Source organism: Leopardus geoffroyi, chromosome C2 (genome assembly GCF_018350155.1).
Source record: "Leopardus geoffroyi isolate Oge1 chromosome C2, O.geoffroyi_Oge1_pat1.0, whole genome shotgun sequence".
In the NCBI taxonomy this organism is placed as follows: domain Eukaryota; kingdom Metazoa; phylum Chordata; class Mammalia; order Carnivora; family Felidae; genus Leopardus; species Leopardus geoffroyi.
The window spans coordinates 114,978,025-114,994,034 of record NC_059333.1 but is presented as its reverse complement, the minus strand read 5'-3'; the positions used below and the strand labels follow the sequence as shown (position 1 = coordinate 114,994,034).

General features: G+C 43.5%; 1 protein-coding gene and 1 pseudogene across 1 annotated transcript in view; both read left to right on the top strand.

The window, feature by feature from the left end:
- Positions 1-3,613: 3,613 nt before the first annotated feature.
- On the top strand, positions 3,614-3,950 carry LOC123611416 (annotated as a pseudogene).
- The window catches only part of TM4SF4 (transmembrane 4 L six family member 4), a 29,029-nt gene continuing 16,968 nt past the window's right edge, over positions 3,950-16,010 (top strand). The window contains exons 1-2 of the mRNA XM_045503311.1: positions 3,950-5,960; positions 6,938-7,027. Of these exons, the coding sequence (XP_045359267.1) occupies positions 5,787-5,960; positions 6,938-7,027 (264 nt within the window). The 5' untranslated portion in view covers positions 3,950-5,786. The remainder of the gene's footprint in view (positions 5,961-6,937; positions 7,028-16,010) is intronic.

The window sequence follows — 16,010 nt, the reverse complement described above, 5'->3', positions numbered from 1 at the left end:
GTTAATTTTCTACCTATAACCATAGTGACATGAAACAACGCTAAAACCAGTCGATATTTGGGCAGCTCTCTTGGACAGATTTATTAGCCAGGGCTCATGCTTCTCTGAGAGGTCAAGCTGTGCCCTTTTGTGCAGAGAGGGCCACACAACACCCATTGGAGTCATAAGGCAGCACATGCGTGCATTTGCTCTTTCTGGTTGTGAAAACAGCTAGAAATACTGACTTTTACTTGTTAATGGCACCTGCAAGATCCCCAAGCCCAAATCTTAACTCAGGCTGTGTCTACTCATATGAATAGAGGGGATTACCCAGATTATTCGGCCTATAACTAAGAAAGCCCTTAATCTGATACTAAATCCACACAGGCAGCCTTCCTTGTGATAATGTAAGAGTAGATGCCAGTTTGGGTTACCGAGATTTTACACTGTGGTAGTTAAGAGCACAGTCTCTGGAGCCAGACTTCCTGGGTTCAAATCCTACCTCGACCATTGTGACAATTTAAAGTATCAAAGACTTTGTGGCCATCTTTCCTGGAGAGATGAGGTCTGTGCCCCTTCCACTGAATCTGAGATGACTCTGACAATTCCCTGACCAAGGGGATATAATAAAAGGAGACCTGTCCCAGTTTCTGGCCCAGGCCTTAAGAAACTGGCAGCTTCCACTTTCTTGTCTCTTGGATGCTTAAGCCACCATGAAAAATCTGACTACACTGCTACAGAGACCACAAGAAGAACCCTAAAACTAAAGGGGGAGGTGAGGGCCCCATTGAGCCCAGTCTTACAGCCCTTCCCATCAAAGCACCTGGCAGGTGAGTGAAGCCTTCATGGGCCCTACAGACCAATGCAATGCAGTCTTCAGCTGAATAAGAGCAAATAACCCCAGTCAACACTACCTGGGACAGAAGAATCACCCAGTTGATTCCTCACCTACAAAATCATGATATGTATAATAAAACGGTTGCTATTCCAAATACAAAGCTCTAACGTGCCTCATGATACCTTGATAGATAACTAGAACAACACTTACTAGTTGTTTTGGTTTCCTCACCTTTAAAGTAGGGACAATAATTACAATACCTACCTTAGCAGGTTGCTCTGAAGATTAAACAAGTAGTAACGCAAAGCCCTTAGACTAGTGCCCAACACATAGCAATTGCTCTGTAAAATTTGTCTCCTGTTAAGCTTGGATGACAACTCTTATTAGCTTTCTGAGACAGAGAAGTCTGAGAGTGGGCCCCATGTCATCTAGTCTCCAGGCCATCTGGACCTTTTATAGTCTCATCTCAACCAGGACACGGGCCCCTTTTAGACCACAAATGTTGAAATGACCCCAAGTATGAAGGACTAGAGTTTACCATTCCACCTAAGATTAGCTACTGCCTTCCTGCAGGCCAGTTACCTCCCATCCCTCAGGACAGTGGAGCCTGAACTGGTTCCCAGTCCTGATCCCAACTCACGCCCCTCTGCATGATCCAGCTCCCCCAAACCACCCTTCATCCCATCTTCAACTTTCACTTGTTACCCTTTCTTTCCCTCAAATGACCCCTCACCTTCTCCCTGCTAACACAGATTCCTTCACAAACACTTGGGAAATGAACAAGCTCCAAGTTTCCCAAGGATGTTCTGGGTAACCTAGTCCTTCAGGATGTGCCAAAACAGAAGAGTGCTGTGCATGGTGAAGTTTTGGAAACACTGGACACTACATTTCTTAACTTTCCTTCGATAATTACAAGTGCATTTGCCAATTACAAGCCCTAAAAAGTTATGCCATTCAGAAGTCTATTTAACTTTGTATTATCTAGATTTTTACAAACATACCTTGACTGTGAAACACTTTTCTGGTATAATAAGACTTCTTGGAAGGAGGGACCACTGAACTAAGTCCTAGAGATGTGGAAGAGGGAAGCAGGTGAAGGGAGCAGAGAAGAAAGCAGGAAGATGATTGACTTGATTCGGCAGGAAGGCAAATTAGAGAGGGATGGGTTTAAGGTATGAGAGTCATGGGAGGCCCCTGAGGGTTTTAGGCAAGAGCATATTAGATCAGATTAGCATTGGCTCTTAAAATGTTTTTGACCCTTATTATTATTTTTAATGTTTATTTATTTTTGAGACAGCACAAGCAGGGGAAAGGCAGAGAGAGGGAGGCAGAGGATCTAAAGCAGGCTCTGAGCTGACAGTAGTAAGCACGATGTGGGGCTCAAATTCTCCAACTGTAAGATCATGACCTGACCTGAAGTCAAATGCTCAACCGACTGAGTCATCCAAGCATCCCTTTTGGAGATCTATAAGTAAATTAAACATGTTGCATTATTACCCATTATCTACACGCACATTATAAAACTTTCATAAAATGGCTGTAATTCTTGTTACGTGCAATGCCCACTAATATTTTCCGTCATTTCTTTCTCCTTTTGGAAATCACATTTCAGGAGCTGTTTCAATTAATGTAGGCAAGCAAAGATGGGGAGCTAAATTGTTAACACCTGAATATGAGTGTGTCGGCCCCTCATATTCTCCCTGATGTGCTAGATGAATAAATAAATGAGAGTGATCTCCTTTCCGAGAAGCAGAAGAGCCTATTCTAGTTCTTCTGCTAAGGAGCAGTTAATTCTTATACTCTCTGTGCACGATTTCCATTGTCTCTTGTCTCAAGTAAGAGGTTGTAATACCATCGAGGACAGAAAGTAAGTCAGATTTTTATTGTTGTTGTTCATCAGAACAGCACTTGGCATATTGGTGGACACGTTGTGGGCACTTCAAACACACTGGTTGCATTCCACTCAATTGATGATTCTTCATCCATTGCAAGGCAAAGAAGTTTAGCAGGCTGAGAAACAGTAGTACGCTTCGCCTAAGTATTGTGCACACCCCAGCAGGTGATCAGTCATCTGGAAAATATCTCCTACTCCTGTGCTCATTGTCTCATCACAGAGAGGAACCCCTGGACTTCCTGCTGCTTAATCTCCAGCAGTCAAACCTCCCAGAGGGTGAAGTCCAAGACTGCCACTGAAGGATGTTTGCATCCTTGTATTCTTTCTGCAAAGATCTCTACTGTTTTTATGTCCCTCCCAGAGCTGCCATCTGCTTTCACTTCTGAGGTCTTTTTACAGGACTGGATCCAAAATGGGGCGCAGTCTCAACTCCCCCGCTCTTTATGATCTCTGAAAAAGAGGTCTTGAGCCTTTTTGGCTTAAGGGCTTCACTGCTCAACAGGGAGCAAGCAACAAACCATCAAGCTTGGGTGTCACAAGAACAACTGCCAGAATCTCACAACATTTTTTTCTAGTGCCTAGAGCAGTCTGTTGGTGACCCCCATCCCTTCCTGGGGGTAAATTTCTGCCTCCTTCCCCCCACTTTTCTCCAGATTAGGTGTTCCACTTCCTGCTTGCAGGTCTGAAGGCACAATTAATAGCTGAACAATAAATGAGTTAGTCATCCTCCAAGTGTTGAAGTCTCAATGGCCAGAGCATTCCAGAAAAGTGACTATCAGCGTTTCCTCTTCTCCACACAGGAAATAAACGACCTCAGCCCTCTCCCTCACAGTTACTCATGTGCCACAACTTCTCAAAAATTGTGGAGGGACTGTCTGAGCTCAGACCTAGTTTGTGGCGACATGGCTAAACATACCAAGAAGGTCAGTAATTATGGGATCCGTTATGGTGCCTCCCTCAGGAAATGGTGAAGAAGACTGAAGTAAGCCAGCAGGCCAAGCATGCTTGCCCTTTCTGTGGCAAAACCAAGATGAAAAGACAAGCTGTGGGGATCTGGCATTGCAGTTTGTGCATGAAAACGATAGGCAGTGGTCCCTGGACATACAAAACCACTTCTGCGGTCACAGTCAAGTCAGCCATCAGACAACTGAAGAAGTTGGAAGACCAGTAGAAATTCTACCATTTGAAACATTGTTAGCTAGCCTATAATAAACGGGAAATTCACATAACAAAATTACTTTGGCTTGTTGTTAAATTTATTAATTAGATGTTCCAATTTTTGTTGCATTAATCTTGCTTTCTCAAAAGACTTGGAAATTAAAAATCCTTCTAATTTTTATTGGAAAGAAAACTGTGGAAGGAAACTGAGGTGTGGTGCACAGTACCCTTTACTAGCATCTATTCGCTCAGATATTGTAGACCGGCAATTCCGGTTGCTAGTCTGAAAAGTCTAGGAGGTCAAGGTTGTGTTGACTAGTGTTATTCAAATGCCATAATGGGAAATTCTAGGGACCAAAGGCCCTGGCAAAAGAAAGAAGGCTTCCAGGACCCGGGCGGGGGGGGGGGGGGGGGGGGGGTGCTGCCTAGCTTCAAGGTGGCATCAATGATGATTAATTCAAGCCTTACATTTCTAGAACCTTGTCTTCTTCTGTGGGATTACTCTCAAGACTCCCTGTCAAAAACTGGAGGGTTATAAATAAAGCGCATCTGCACCTGCTTGGAGTGTTGGAAAATAACTTCCAGAAAAGTGATAACAGTCCTTATCTGTTGGTGGTGGGAGCACAGTTGGTTCTCCTTTTCATCCTTCTGTTTGTCTGTATATCTGACTTTTTAACCTAAATAAATGAATACTTATAGGGTTTGTAATAAGGGGACAAAATCAAAATTATTGTTCAGAAGGAAGTATGTCCCACTGTTTCCATATACTTTGCACATAGTGACATTCTATTGTTTATATTGAAAAGATAATCTTTTTTTTTTTTTTTTTTTTTTTTAATTTCTGAAAAGGAACATCTATTAGGGAGACCATAGCCCAGGTTTCGGCAACATAGCATCTTGATTTATAATCTTAGCTCCTTGCCTTATTACGCTGGAATGACCTTGCAAAATGTACTTTACTTGTCTGAGCCCGAGTGTCTTCACCTATAGAGGGGCATGATATCCTCTTCACGGAAGATGAGGAGCATTTAAAGTGCTCTTTGTAGGGCGCCTGGGTGGCTCAGTCGGTTAAACGTCTGACTTTGGCTCAGGTCATGATCTCACGGTTTGTGGGTTTAAGCCCTGTATCGGGCTCTGTGCTGTGTGCAGCCTGCTTGGGATTGTCTCTCTCCCTCCCTCTCTGCCTCTACCCCCACTTGTGTGCTACAAATAAATAAATAAACAAACTTGAAAAAAAATAATAATCATTCTGATTTTATCCTTTAAAAAATTTTCTAGGTCCGGGCCCAGTGATACCCAATGAGGCCATCAAATTGTTATTTTCGTATTGAGGAAAACAGAAGCTCTTTTGGATAATTCTTTTGCATTCCAGGCTTTCAGTGGAAACAAAAAGACACACACTGTAGACCATTAAGTACTTGTGAGACATGATTTTAGGATGCAACTCAATTATACAGTGATTACGAAGAGCCTGGGGGAAATATTTCCTTATCTGGGTAGTGACATTGACAGATTAAAGGTGCACAAATTCTAAATGCTGTTTGTTCCAGCCCTGTGTTCGATTGCAACAATGTGAGTGTCTTGCCTGTGTTGGTGGATTATTAACAGAGGTTATTGGTCTCCATGGCAAAATTATTGCTCTGCGCATAATCTCATTTATGGAGTGCAGGAAAAAAAAAAAAGGACTTCAGGTCAGGGAGAATGTATAAATGTCCATCGTCATCAAGGGTGTGCTACATTTGAGAAGCAGAAGCAACTCCAAGGACACAGCTCACAGGCTGATTTGGCTCTCAGCTCCAAAATACGGATTGAACTGGGGACATTTACAAGGACGCTCTGGCTGAGAACTCTGAAGAGACCCCGTGAAGGAGGCCCTGAAGAGCCTTGTATCGCAGACCTGTATTGTGCTTCCCCAATATGTGCACGGGGGGCTGCGCCAAGTGCCTGGGGGGCACCCTCATCCCCCTCGCCTTGTTTGGCTTCCTGGCTAACATCCTGCTATTCTTCCCTGGAGGAAAAGTGATAGACAATAACGACCACCTTTCTGAAGAGGTCTGGTTTTTCGGAGGAATATTAGGAAGCGGGGTCTTGGTGAGTAGGGAAGCCTTAAAATCCCCCCAGAGAGTTCTGTCGAATCCTTTTAAAATTGGGTACTTTTGAACAAGAAGATATTTCATTGCTAACAAAAGCCCAAGCATTGCATGATGAAAAGTCAGTGTCTTAATGATTTCCCTTCTCCATTAGGACCTGACAAGAGCGTGTCCACTAAATTTAATAAGTAATGAATTCCCAAGATTGGGCTGGCAGTTCTCATGGGTCAATCGAATTCCACGAACCAGACTGAGGGCTGCCAAATTTCTATATCTAAAAAAAAATTTTTTTTTCCATGTTTATTTAGTTTTGAGAGACAGAAACAGAGCACGAGTGGGGGAGGGGCAGAGAGAGAGGGAGACACAGAATCCGAAGCAGGCTCCAGGCTCTGAGCTGTCAGCACAGAGCCCGGCGCAGGGCTCAAACTCACGAACCGTGAGATCATGACCTGAGCCGCCCAGGCGCCCCCTGATTTCTATATGCTAACAAGATAGTGCTGGGGGTTGTAGACACACACTTTCTGGCAAACTGATTGACTGAAAACCACCAAAAGAAGCAGGTGTTGGTGGATTCCTCTTCCACTCATTCACTAATGATACATTTACCCCTTGTTTCCAGTAGAGGATGGGAACCTCCAATTTAGAGAGAGAGAGAGAGAGGGACTAGACTCACTTTTCAAAACGATTGCAGACAAGTTTCTTATCGCTCTCCTAACCTACCACGTAAATGGAAACTCAGGGTGTCAGGTCCCGAAGTCTTGCCTCACTGAAGCTGCAATTAGGCCTCATGGAAACTAGACACTCAGTAACACTCAGTTAATACTCCATCTACTGCACCAGCCATGCTCTGTAAGTTCTCGCCATACCCTTTTAGCCCCTGAGTCCCGCATCACGGACATAGCTCCGCTCACAGCCAGGCAGGCACAGGCTCCCATTTCTCATGTCAGACCCAGTCTGAGGTGCTTCTCTTGCTGACAGATGATTTTCCCTGCGCTGGTGTTCCTGGGCCTGAAGAACAATGACTGCTGTGGATGCTGCGGCAACGAGAGCTGTGGGAAGCGCTTCGCGGTAAGTTAACCCAGAAGGCAGCTGCCAGAATGAGTCCAGGGTGCGCTGTCTTCTTGTGCTTGGCATGGTGGGGATGGGGATGAATCACCAGCCCCAGGCAGGACTCTGGAGGCAGCTGGCACATACCTAAATATGGATTTCTTGCTGGTGCAAAATAACAATAATAATGCAATTTTAAACACTAAAAGCCCCAATACTTATAGGATATGAGTATCATTTTAGATTTTGTAAAGAGACAGGGATGTCACAGCCTGATAACTGGAGTGGGGCCATATAAAGAATGCAGGTGCCTGGGTGGCTCAGTCAGTTAGGTATCTGACTCTTGGTTTCAGCTCAGGTCATGATCTCACAGTTCATGGGATCAAGCCCTGAGACAGGCTCCATGCTGACAACGTGGAGAGTGCTTGGGATTCTTTCTCTCCCTCTCTCTGCACCCCCCCCAAAATAAATGAATAGACTTATAAAAAAAAAAAAAAAAAGAATGGCAGGCATGGAAGGCAGGAATGGGGGCTGTAAGTCTCCCCTCTGCCACTGAGAGGCCTGAGACCGTGGGCAAGTCTTTTCCCTTCTCTGGCCTGCATTGTCTCATCTGTAAAGGGAGTTAGGGCAGCATAAGGGCTGATAACAGCCCCTCCCCAACAGCCCTCTAAATTCCCCATCTACACTGCTGCCAGTTTCACTGCCTCAGTGCCCAGTACTTCCCCACTTCCACCCAGACGTTGTTGACTCAGGACTTCTGTTTCCTTTCTCGTTTCGTGCAGTCAAGCATCTTTCAGTAGGTGAGCTAGAGAGATTAGGCATCACCACTCCAGCCTGGAAAGTGGGGTTGGGTCCCATCCCTGCACCTGGACGAGTCACTGTGCTGCCCTCTGCCTCCCTCTGCTCATCTGTACAATGAAGATGTTGAACTAGATCAGAGTTTCCCAAGTATGGGACAGGCTCTGCTGGCAGTCAGGTGGGCTGTATCTTTCAATAGCATAGAAAGTTATTCCCTTGTCAATTCTCCTTCAGTCCTGTTGATTTTATCAAGAGAATATTCAATTTTGATTGGAAAGAGGTCTTTGCCATCCCAAACCCTCATAATCCCCCTTTTTAACAAAGGGAGAACAAACGGGCGCCTGGGTGGCTCAGTCAGTTAAGCGTCTGACTCTTGACTTCGGCTCAGGTCATGATCTCACAGTTCGTGATATCTAGCCCCACATCAGGCTCTGCGCTGACAGTGCAGAGCCTGCTTGAGATTCTCTCTCTCTGCCCCTCCCCCACTCTCTCTCATGCACACTTCCTCTTTCTCTCAAGATAAACAAATAAACTTTAAAAAACAAAAAACAAAGAGGGAATAAGTTTCAGGCTCCAGGAACACAAGCAACAAGAACTAAAAGTTCAAAACTACTGCACTGTCTTTGCTAATGATTCTAGCTCTTCACTCCTAGTGGTGATATAAATGAATGCAACAGAGAGTTGTCTTAAAGAAAAATATTAAGAGCACGGGTACACTGATATGGCAAAAACAAAGAAGGTCAAACTGGAATTACCGGCTGGCTGATGAGTCAGGACGGTTCCTGCCCTCGTTGCCCCCCTGAAGTTCAACTGTCCTTCTAACAGGCTCATGAACCCCAAATGATGAATTACTCAAGCTTAACTTAACTTCTTAAAGGAAAAGGTATAGCTATCTGTTCCCAAATAGAATCTTTTCTAACATTTCTTCCCCATTATTATTTTCTCTTTTATTTAATCAAAAAATATTCACTGAGCACATATGAAGGGCTGAGGCTGGTGTACTGTGCATACAATTATGGTTTTCTGCGTGCAAAGATCATTCAAAGAGAATGTTCTTACCTTCTAAACACCATCATGAGTCCCAAGTAAGCACTGATCATTTTTTTTGGCATTGATTATTATAACATTTAAAATCATCATTTACAAAGAAATGTAAACATTAACCATGATTTATTTGATATAGTTGTATAACATGTGTTTTACACATGTATATTTTTATATAATTAATTATAAGGGAAATGAAGAATTATGTAACTCATTTGCCCTTTGAATGTAATCCTGTTATACCTTGTGGATTTTTGGAGAATAAGCTGAAGATGAGAATTTGAAAAAGAACTGGCAATTAAGAAACTGGATGAAAATTAAAAAAGAGTCATTGCTTAGAAACCTAACAGCTCATTCTCTGGTATTGAGTAGAAGGCTGAAGATTACCCACTATCAAAACAAGGGTTTTGTTTGTTTACTTTTTGTTTTTAGGTTTATATATAACCACAGTGAAAAGTGAAATAATACTCAAAGTATTGTGCGAACCTTGTTTTTTAAATAGACTTAAACGAAGTCCAAAAGAAAGGGAGAAAAGTCATATTTTTACAAGCACAGTTGCATTAATAAAACCTGAAACATTTGGTCTGCCCAATTCAGGCTGTCTGTCTGAGCTCCCCAACCAACTCCCCAACCCACGAAGGATCTGCCCTTGGTGTGGGTTGAGGATGACTCCTCCAAATGACTGGCCGATAGTCCACAAGGGCAGTGCCCAGCAAAGGACCAGCTCTGCCAGACTGTCAACCAAGACAACCAGCCACGGCCACCCTGGACCAGGGATGCAGGGACAGCCACCCTCTAGGTGGCCAGCAAAATTTCTTTCCGTTTCTTTTTTTTTTTTTTCTTTTGTTTTGGTTCTTAATCAGTTGCCAGCTTTTAAAAATAGAGATATTACAGAAGTATTTAGACATCCTACTTCTTTTTCAAAAAATAAAAAGATGAATGAACCTGATACTTGTGGGCCTGCATTTTGACACAATGATGGCCTACAGTGGGCATGGCGGAGTGTTTCCTATAGGGTCCTCCAAGGGTTCTTGAGTTCATGCCTCTGTTTCAGAGCTCTGTTTCCTTCATGTTATCAGGCTCTGGAGCACCAAGAAATAATCATTTTTAAAGAAAGGAATCTAAAACATTTTGTCAGACAAAAAGGAAAAGGCTGCAGCATACTTGGATTAGTACTATAATGCTGAAGATTCAAATTATTTTTCCAAAGGCTCACAGCATTTCCCTCCAGACGTTTAAGGGACACTAGGCTTCTGCAGAACACTGTTAAGAAATCCAGCTAGGTATAGGGGCGCCTGGGTGGCTCAGTGGGTTAAGCGTCTGACTTCGGCTCAGGTCATGATCTTGCGGTCCGTGGGTTCGAGCCCCGCGTCGGGCTCTGTGCTGACGGCTCAGAGCCTGGAGCCTGCTTCGGATTCTGTGTCTCCCTCTTTCTCTGACCCTCCCCTGTTCATGCTCTCTCTCTGTCTCAAAAATAAATAAATGTTAAAAAAAAAAAAAATAAGAAATCCAGCTAGGTACAAAGTCCTATGAGATGGAAACAAATTAGGCCAAGGGCTATGGGGCTAAATCCTGTCGCTGTTTCCACAGTCTTGCTCTCATTTGTTTCCTGGCCTCTCTGTCCTCCCTTCCTTGCTAAAGTCTTTCTGGAATACTTTTCAGAAGTCACTGCATCATTCTCTTCCCCTTCCCTGGCTGTAAAACCAGGATAATCAATAGATAGTAGAAGCAGGATATGGTGGTTGTACAGATAAAGCAAGACAATGAGCTGGAAAAAATCTTGAGATCACCTAACCAATATTTCATGGTGAAACTAGAAAATGGAGGCCAGCTCTCCTCTGAGGCCGAGCAAACTTGAAGCCCAGACTTGGGGGCTGCACTCTTTTAAATAAATTAAGCTGTGGCTTAATTCAATCGGTGAAGCCTCTGACTTTGGCTCGGGTCATGATCTCCTACTTCGTGAGTTCAAGCTCCTTTTTGGGCTCTGTGCTGACAGCTCAGAGCCTGGAGCCTGCTTCGGATTCTGTGTCTCCCTCTCTCTCTACCCCTCCCCCCCCCCCACACTTGCACTCTGTATCTTTGTCTTTCAAGAATAAATAAATATTAAAAAAAATTTTTTTAAATAAATTAAGTTGAGAAAAGTGAGCCCTAGGGCAAAAACTATGAGAGGAAGGTGGCTTCTGAGGTGGGCTCTGAAAACCCAGATGGGGGATTTATTTTTGGGTCTCCACCCCCTTCCTCCCCTACAAGAGGTTCTCAGTGGCCTCCCAGCACTTTATCTGTGGCTGGTCAGGGTCTCCGGCACACTAATCCTTTAAAAAAAAAAAAAAAAAAGATCTCTCAGAGTCCCTAGGATCTCTTTTAATTTCATCCACTCATTCATGTTAAGTCTGTGCTTTAATAACAGCCTTTTGGGGACGCCCGGGTGGCTCAGTCGGTTAAGCGTCCAACTTCGGCTCAGGTCACGATCTCGCGGTCGGTGAGGTCGAGCCCCGCGTCGGGCTCCGTGCTGACAGCTCAGAGCCTGGAGCCTGTTTCAGATTCTGTGTCTCCCTCTCTCTCTGCCCCTCCCCCGTTCATGCTCTGTCTCTCTCTGTCTCAAAAATAAATAAACGTTAAAAAAAAAAAAATAACAGCCTTTTGAAGACCTTGGCCTGGGGCGCCTGGGTGGCTCAGTCGGTTAAGCGTCCAACTTCAGCTCAGGTCACGATCTCGAGGTCCGTGAGTTCGAGCCCCACGTCAGGCTCTGGTGCTGATGGCTCAGAGCCTGGAGCCTGCTTCTGATTCTGTGTCTCCCTCTCTCTCTGCCCCTCCCCCGTTCATGCTCTGTCTCTCTCTGTCTCAAAAATAAATAAACATTAAAAAAAACCCTGATATTTGAAGACCTTGGCCTTGACTCAAAGGAGTGTCTAATAATGGGACTGAAGGGTAGATTGATAAAGGAGATATTAGGGGCAGGCCAACATTTCAGCATCCTCAACTCGTATCAGGTAGATAAAGGCCCACCCCACCCACAGGCAGGGCCAGATGGTTGACTGACGTGTCTCCAGGGAGGATCTAGATCACTTCCGAAATCAGTCGATTCAATGTGGAGTCAGCACTTCTGCAGTGCCTGGCTCACCAGTGCCCCCTAGGGACACCTCCTGTGTGAGCACTTCTGAAGGGAACATTTCCTGAGGCCAAAAGCACTGATTCTTTTACCTCTGCATTCTTTGGTGTGACAGCCAGTGTGAGGGGAATTTAAGAAAGACAGTTCTTTTGGGGCGCCTGGGTGGCTCAGTCCGTTGAGCGGCCAACTTCGGCTCAGGTCATGCTTTCACAGCTCATGGGATCGAACCCCGCGTCGGGCTCTGTGCTGACAGGTCAGAGCCTGTAGCCTGCTTCTGATTCTGTGTCTCCCTCTCTCTCTGCCCCTTCCCCACTCACGCTCTGTCTCTCTCTCTCTCTCTCTCTCTCTCTCTCAAAAATAAACATTTAAAAAATTGTAAAAAAAAAAAAGACAGTTCTTTTGAAATAGATTATCTTGAAAGAAGAAATAAAATATGAAGAATATCTTGAAAGAAGAAATAAAATACTAAATGTTTTTTATGCTTCAAAATCCTCTGCTGTGAAAGGGATAATGCACACATGTCCCTTCGTAAGGACACTACAAGGACGGGGGAAGATGTTGCAAGCATCTGTGTGCCCGGGAGGGGAGAGGAGCAGCAGGTGGCTGGGTAGTGAGGACACAAATGGTTGTTGAATGAGTGAAGCAAATGAATGCTCAGGAGGGATTTCAGGTGATTCCTATACTTTATCAGGCTCAATTCTCACACTAACTCTTTGAGTTAGGCATTAAATGCCCCGTTTTATAACTAAGGAAACAGAGGTGCGTTCAAGTTAAGTTTCTGCTCACCACACTCCACCCCGCCAGCCCTCCCCCACTTCCCAAGTGTGGCGAAGCAGAAAACACAGAACGTTAACATCCTAAAGGGGAAAAAATGCATCAGGTCATCTCTATATATCTCAGAATAATTGTTCAGGAGGAACCTTCACGCCCATCAGAGATGTTTCCGTAACACATTGCTACTACTCAAGTCTCTAAACGCTATGTCCCCAAGCCACCCATTTTCCTCTTCCCTTCCCAGGCCCCAGTGGTTCCTCCATTGGGTTCAGCCAACCTAGGTACACAACTGGCCAAGAACACACCATGGGCAGCGGCAGAGCTGGGGTCCAATCCCATGTCCTCTGTCTCCAGAGCCTGCCGGAGAGGAAGGTTTTAAAGCTGACAGATGGTGAATTCGAGGGCATTTCATTATAGGGCATGTTTATTTTCTTTTTCAAGGGAAGTGTTTACAGCATATACTTAAACACATTTCTTTAACAATGTGAACAGAACGTGCGTTCTGAGAGTTGGCCTGTTATTTTTCTGCCGAGCGTGATGCTCTCAGTATTTGTGGAAAGTAAAGTGTGTCAGGATATGATAATAAAAACATTACAATATAATAATGACATTTATCAAGTGCTTATTAATGTCATAGGAAATAATCCAAAACTCAGAAGTAGGCAAAAGAGGGGCGCCTGGGTGGCTCAGTCGATTGACCATCCAACTTCGGCTCAGATCATGATCTCACGGTTCCTGAATTTGAGCCCCGTGTCAGGCTATGTGCTGACAGCTTGGAGCCTGGAGCCTGCTTCGGATTCTGTGTCTCCCTCTCTCTCTGTGCCCCTCCCACACTTATGCTCCCACGTGCTCTCTCGCTCTCTCTCGCTCTCTCTCTCTCTCTCCCCCCCACCCCCATCAAAAAATAAATAAATAAACTTTAAAAAAAGAGAAGTAGGACAAAAAAGATTTCTAGGTATCCTATCAGTGAAGTACTGGGCATTATCTAATAGCCTACCCCACTTGGAGGTTATCTGATCCTGTGGAGATGTGTACTTTTGATTTCCTATTTACTATCAATTAGCCTATCTTTCATAATGATCTCCCTGAGCAGGTACTTATTTTTGAGCCTTATCTTATGGAAGAGGAGGAAATGGAGGTCTTAGAAAGACTAACTTCCCAAGGTCATAAAGGAGAGAACCAAGACTCAGACCCAAATCAATATGTCTGTAACCCATGCCCTTGACCACTGCACAGTGGTGCCTCTCTTTACTATTTATTCATTTTGACTAGGGAAAGCATTGCCATAGTACAAAACCTACAAAGCGAACCTCACGTTCCTGACTCAAAAGTCTGGCCAACTCCTCTCTCTAGAGGTTACCTCTGTTCCCAATTTTGTGTCTCCTTACATAGATTTTTCCAGGCCTTTTGCCTATTTTTTTTTTTAATGTTTATTTATTTATTGTGAGTGAAAGAGAGAGACCACACGTGCGTGAGCAGGTGGGGGCAAGAGAGGGAGAGAGAGAATCCCAGGCAGGCTCCACACTTAGCACAGAACCAAACACAGGGCTGGGCTAGATCTTGCGACCATGAGATCATGACCTGAGCTCAGATCAAAGATCAAGAGTCCAACCAACATTTAACCAACTGAGCCACCCAAGTACCCCCACCGTGCCTGTTTACTTTAACAACAATTTAGAATGTCTACCCTCGTGTATTCAACTTGAGCTCAATAACTTTTAATATGAAAATTTTTTTACCATGAAACCCACGATATAGTTATCTTTAACATAACTAAAAGTTAGTGGTTTTAAGACTGATAATATGTCTGAGTAGTGAGTTTGATAATTTTTTAAAGACTTCTGAATGCGAAATTATTTAAAGCAAAGGGACATAAAGTATACCCTGCTTTGGGGCACCTGGGTGGCTAAGTCAGTTAAGCATCCGACTCCTGATTTCAGCTCAGGTCATGATCTCACAGTTCGTGAGTTCAAGCCTTGAATTGGACTCTGTGTTGATGGTGCAGGAGCCTGCTTGGAATTCTCTCTCTCCCTCTCTGCTCCTCCCCCACTCATGCTCGCTCTCTGTCTCTCCCTCTCCCTCAAAAAAAACAGACTTTAAAATTTTTTTTATTTTTTTTTAAAGTTAAAAAAAAGTATACCTTGCTTCATATGGTTCATCCATTTGGGAAAAGTGATGAAAAATCAGTTTGGGTCGTTTCTTTATTTTAACGGGAAGTGTTTCAAATTTGGATACAAAATCAGACCATGCCACCAGTAGATTTCTGAGGTTGTAACCTGATGCTGCATTTTCTTCAGATAGTTTTATCAAGAAGTAAAATATTATTGATTCAGTTGGGAGTCACTGTGCTCCTCTCTTCTATCATATTTCCCTCCTCCCTAAGAGTACCCATAATCATAAATTCAGTGCACACTATATCCATATGTCTTTTAAACTTTTGCTACCAAAGATCAATTTTTCAAATATTCTAGACTATACTGTCCAATATAGGACAGCCATTATTCACATGGGGTTATTGAGCAGTGGAATGTGGCTGATCTAAATTAAGGTGTAGCATACGTCTAAAATACACACCAGATTCCACAGAATTACTACAAAAACTGTAAAGTATCTCATTAGTAATTTTCATATTGATTATATGTTGAAATAATAGTTTTTGAATATGTTGAGTTAAAGAGAACATATTATTAACATTATTCTCACTGGTGGCTTTTTTGTTTGTCTTGGTTTGTTTTTGTTTTTAGTTTTTAAATGGTAGTTACTGGAAAGTGTTAAATTACATACGTGGCTCTCATTACAATTCATTGGACAGTACTGGTATAGAGGTGCTTACAATGGAGACTGCTTGCAAAGAGAAATACCATCTAACTGATATTTTTTACTAACCTGGTTTTTCATTTACTCAGACTTGCCTAACATGAAGAACGTGTGCATTTGTACTCACTTTCTGCATCTTTAAATATTTGCCTGCTAAAATGTTCCAGAAGTGCTAATCTAAAGTCCTTTACTCAGCTCACACAGCAGGAATAGCGAGTCAGACTTCTCCTCTCGCTACTCATCAGCAGATATTGAAACCCTGGGTTGTTTTAGTTCAACCCTGGATTAAATGAGATAAGGCATCTAAGGTTCTCACTGAATGGAGCTATTTTTATTAGCTAAAAGGCGAGATGATTGCATTAAATGGTTTTTGGGATCTTTTGTACAAAAATTAATTATAAGCATATTTAACCATTGATTTAGTGGAAATCCTGGCTTTTGAAGACTTTTAACCAGTTGTAA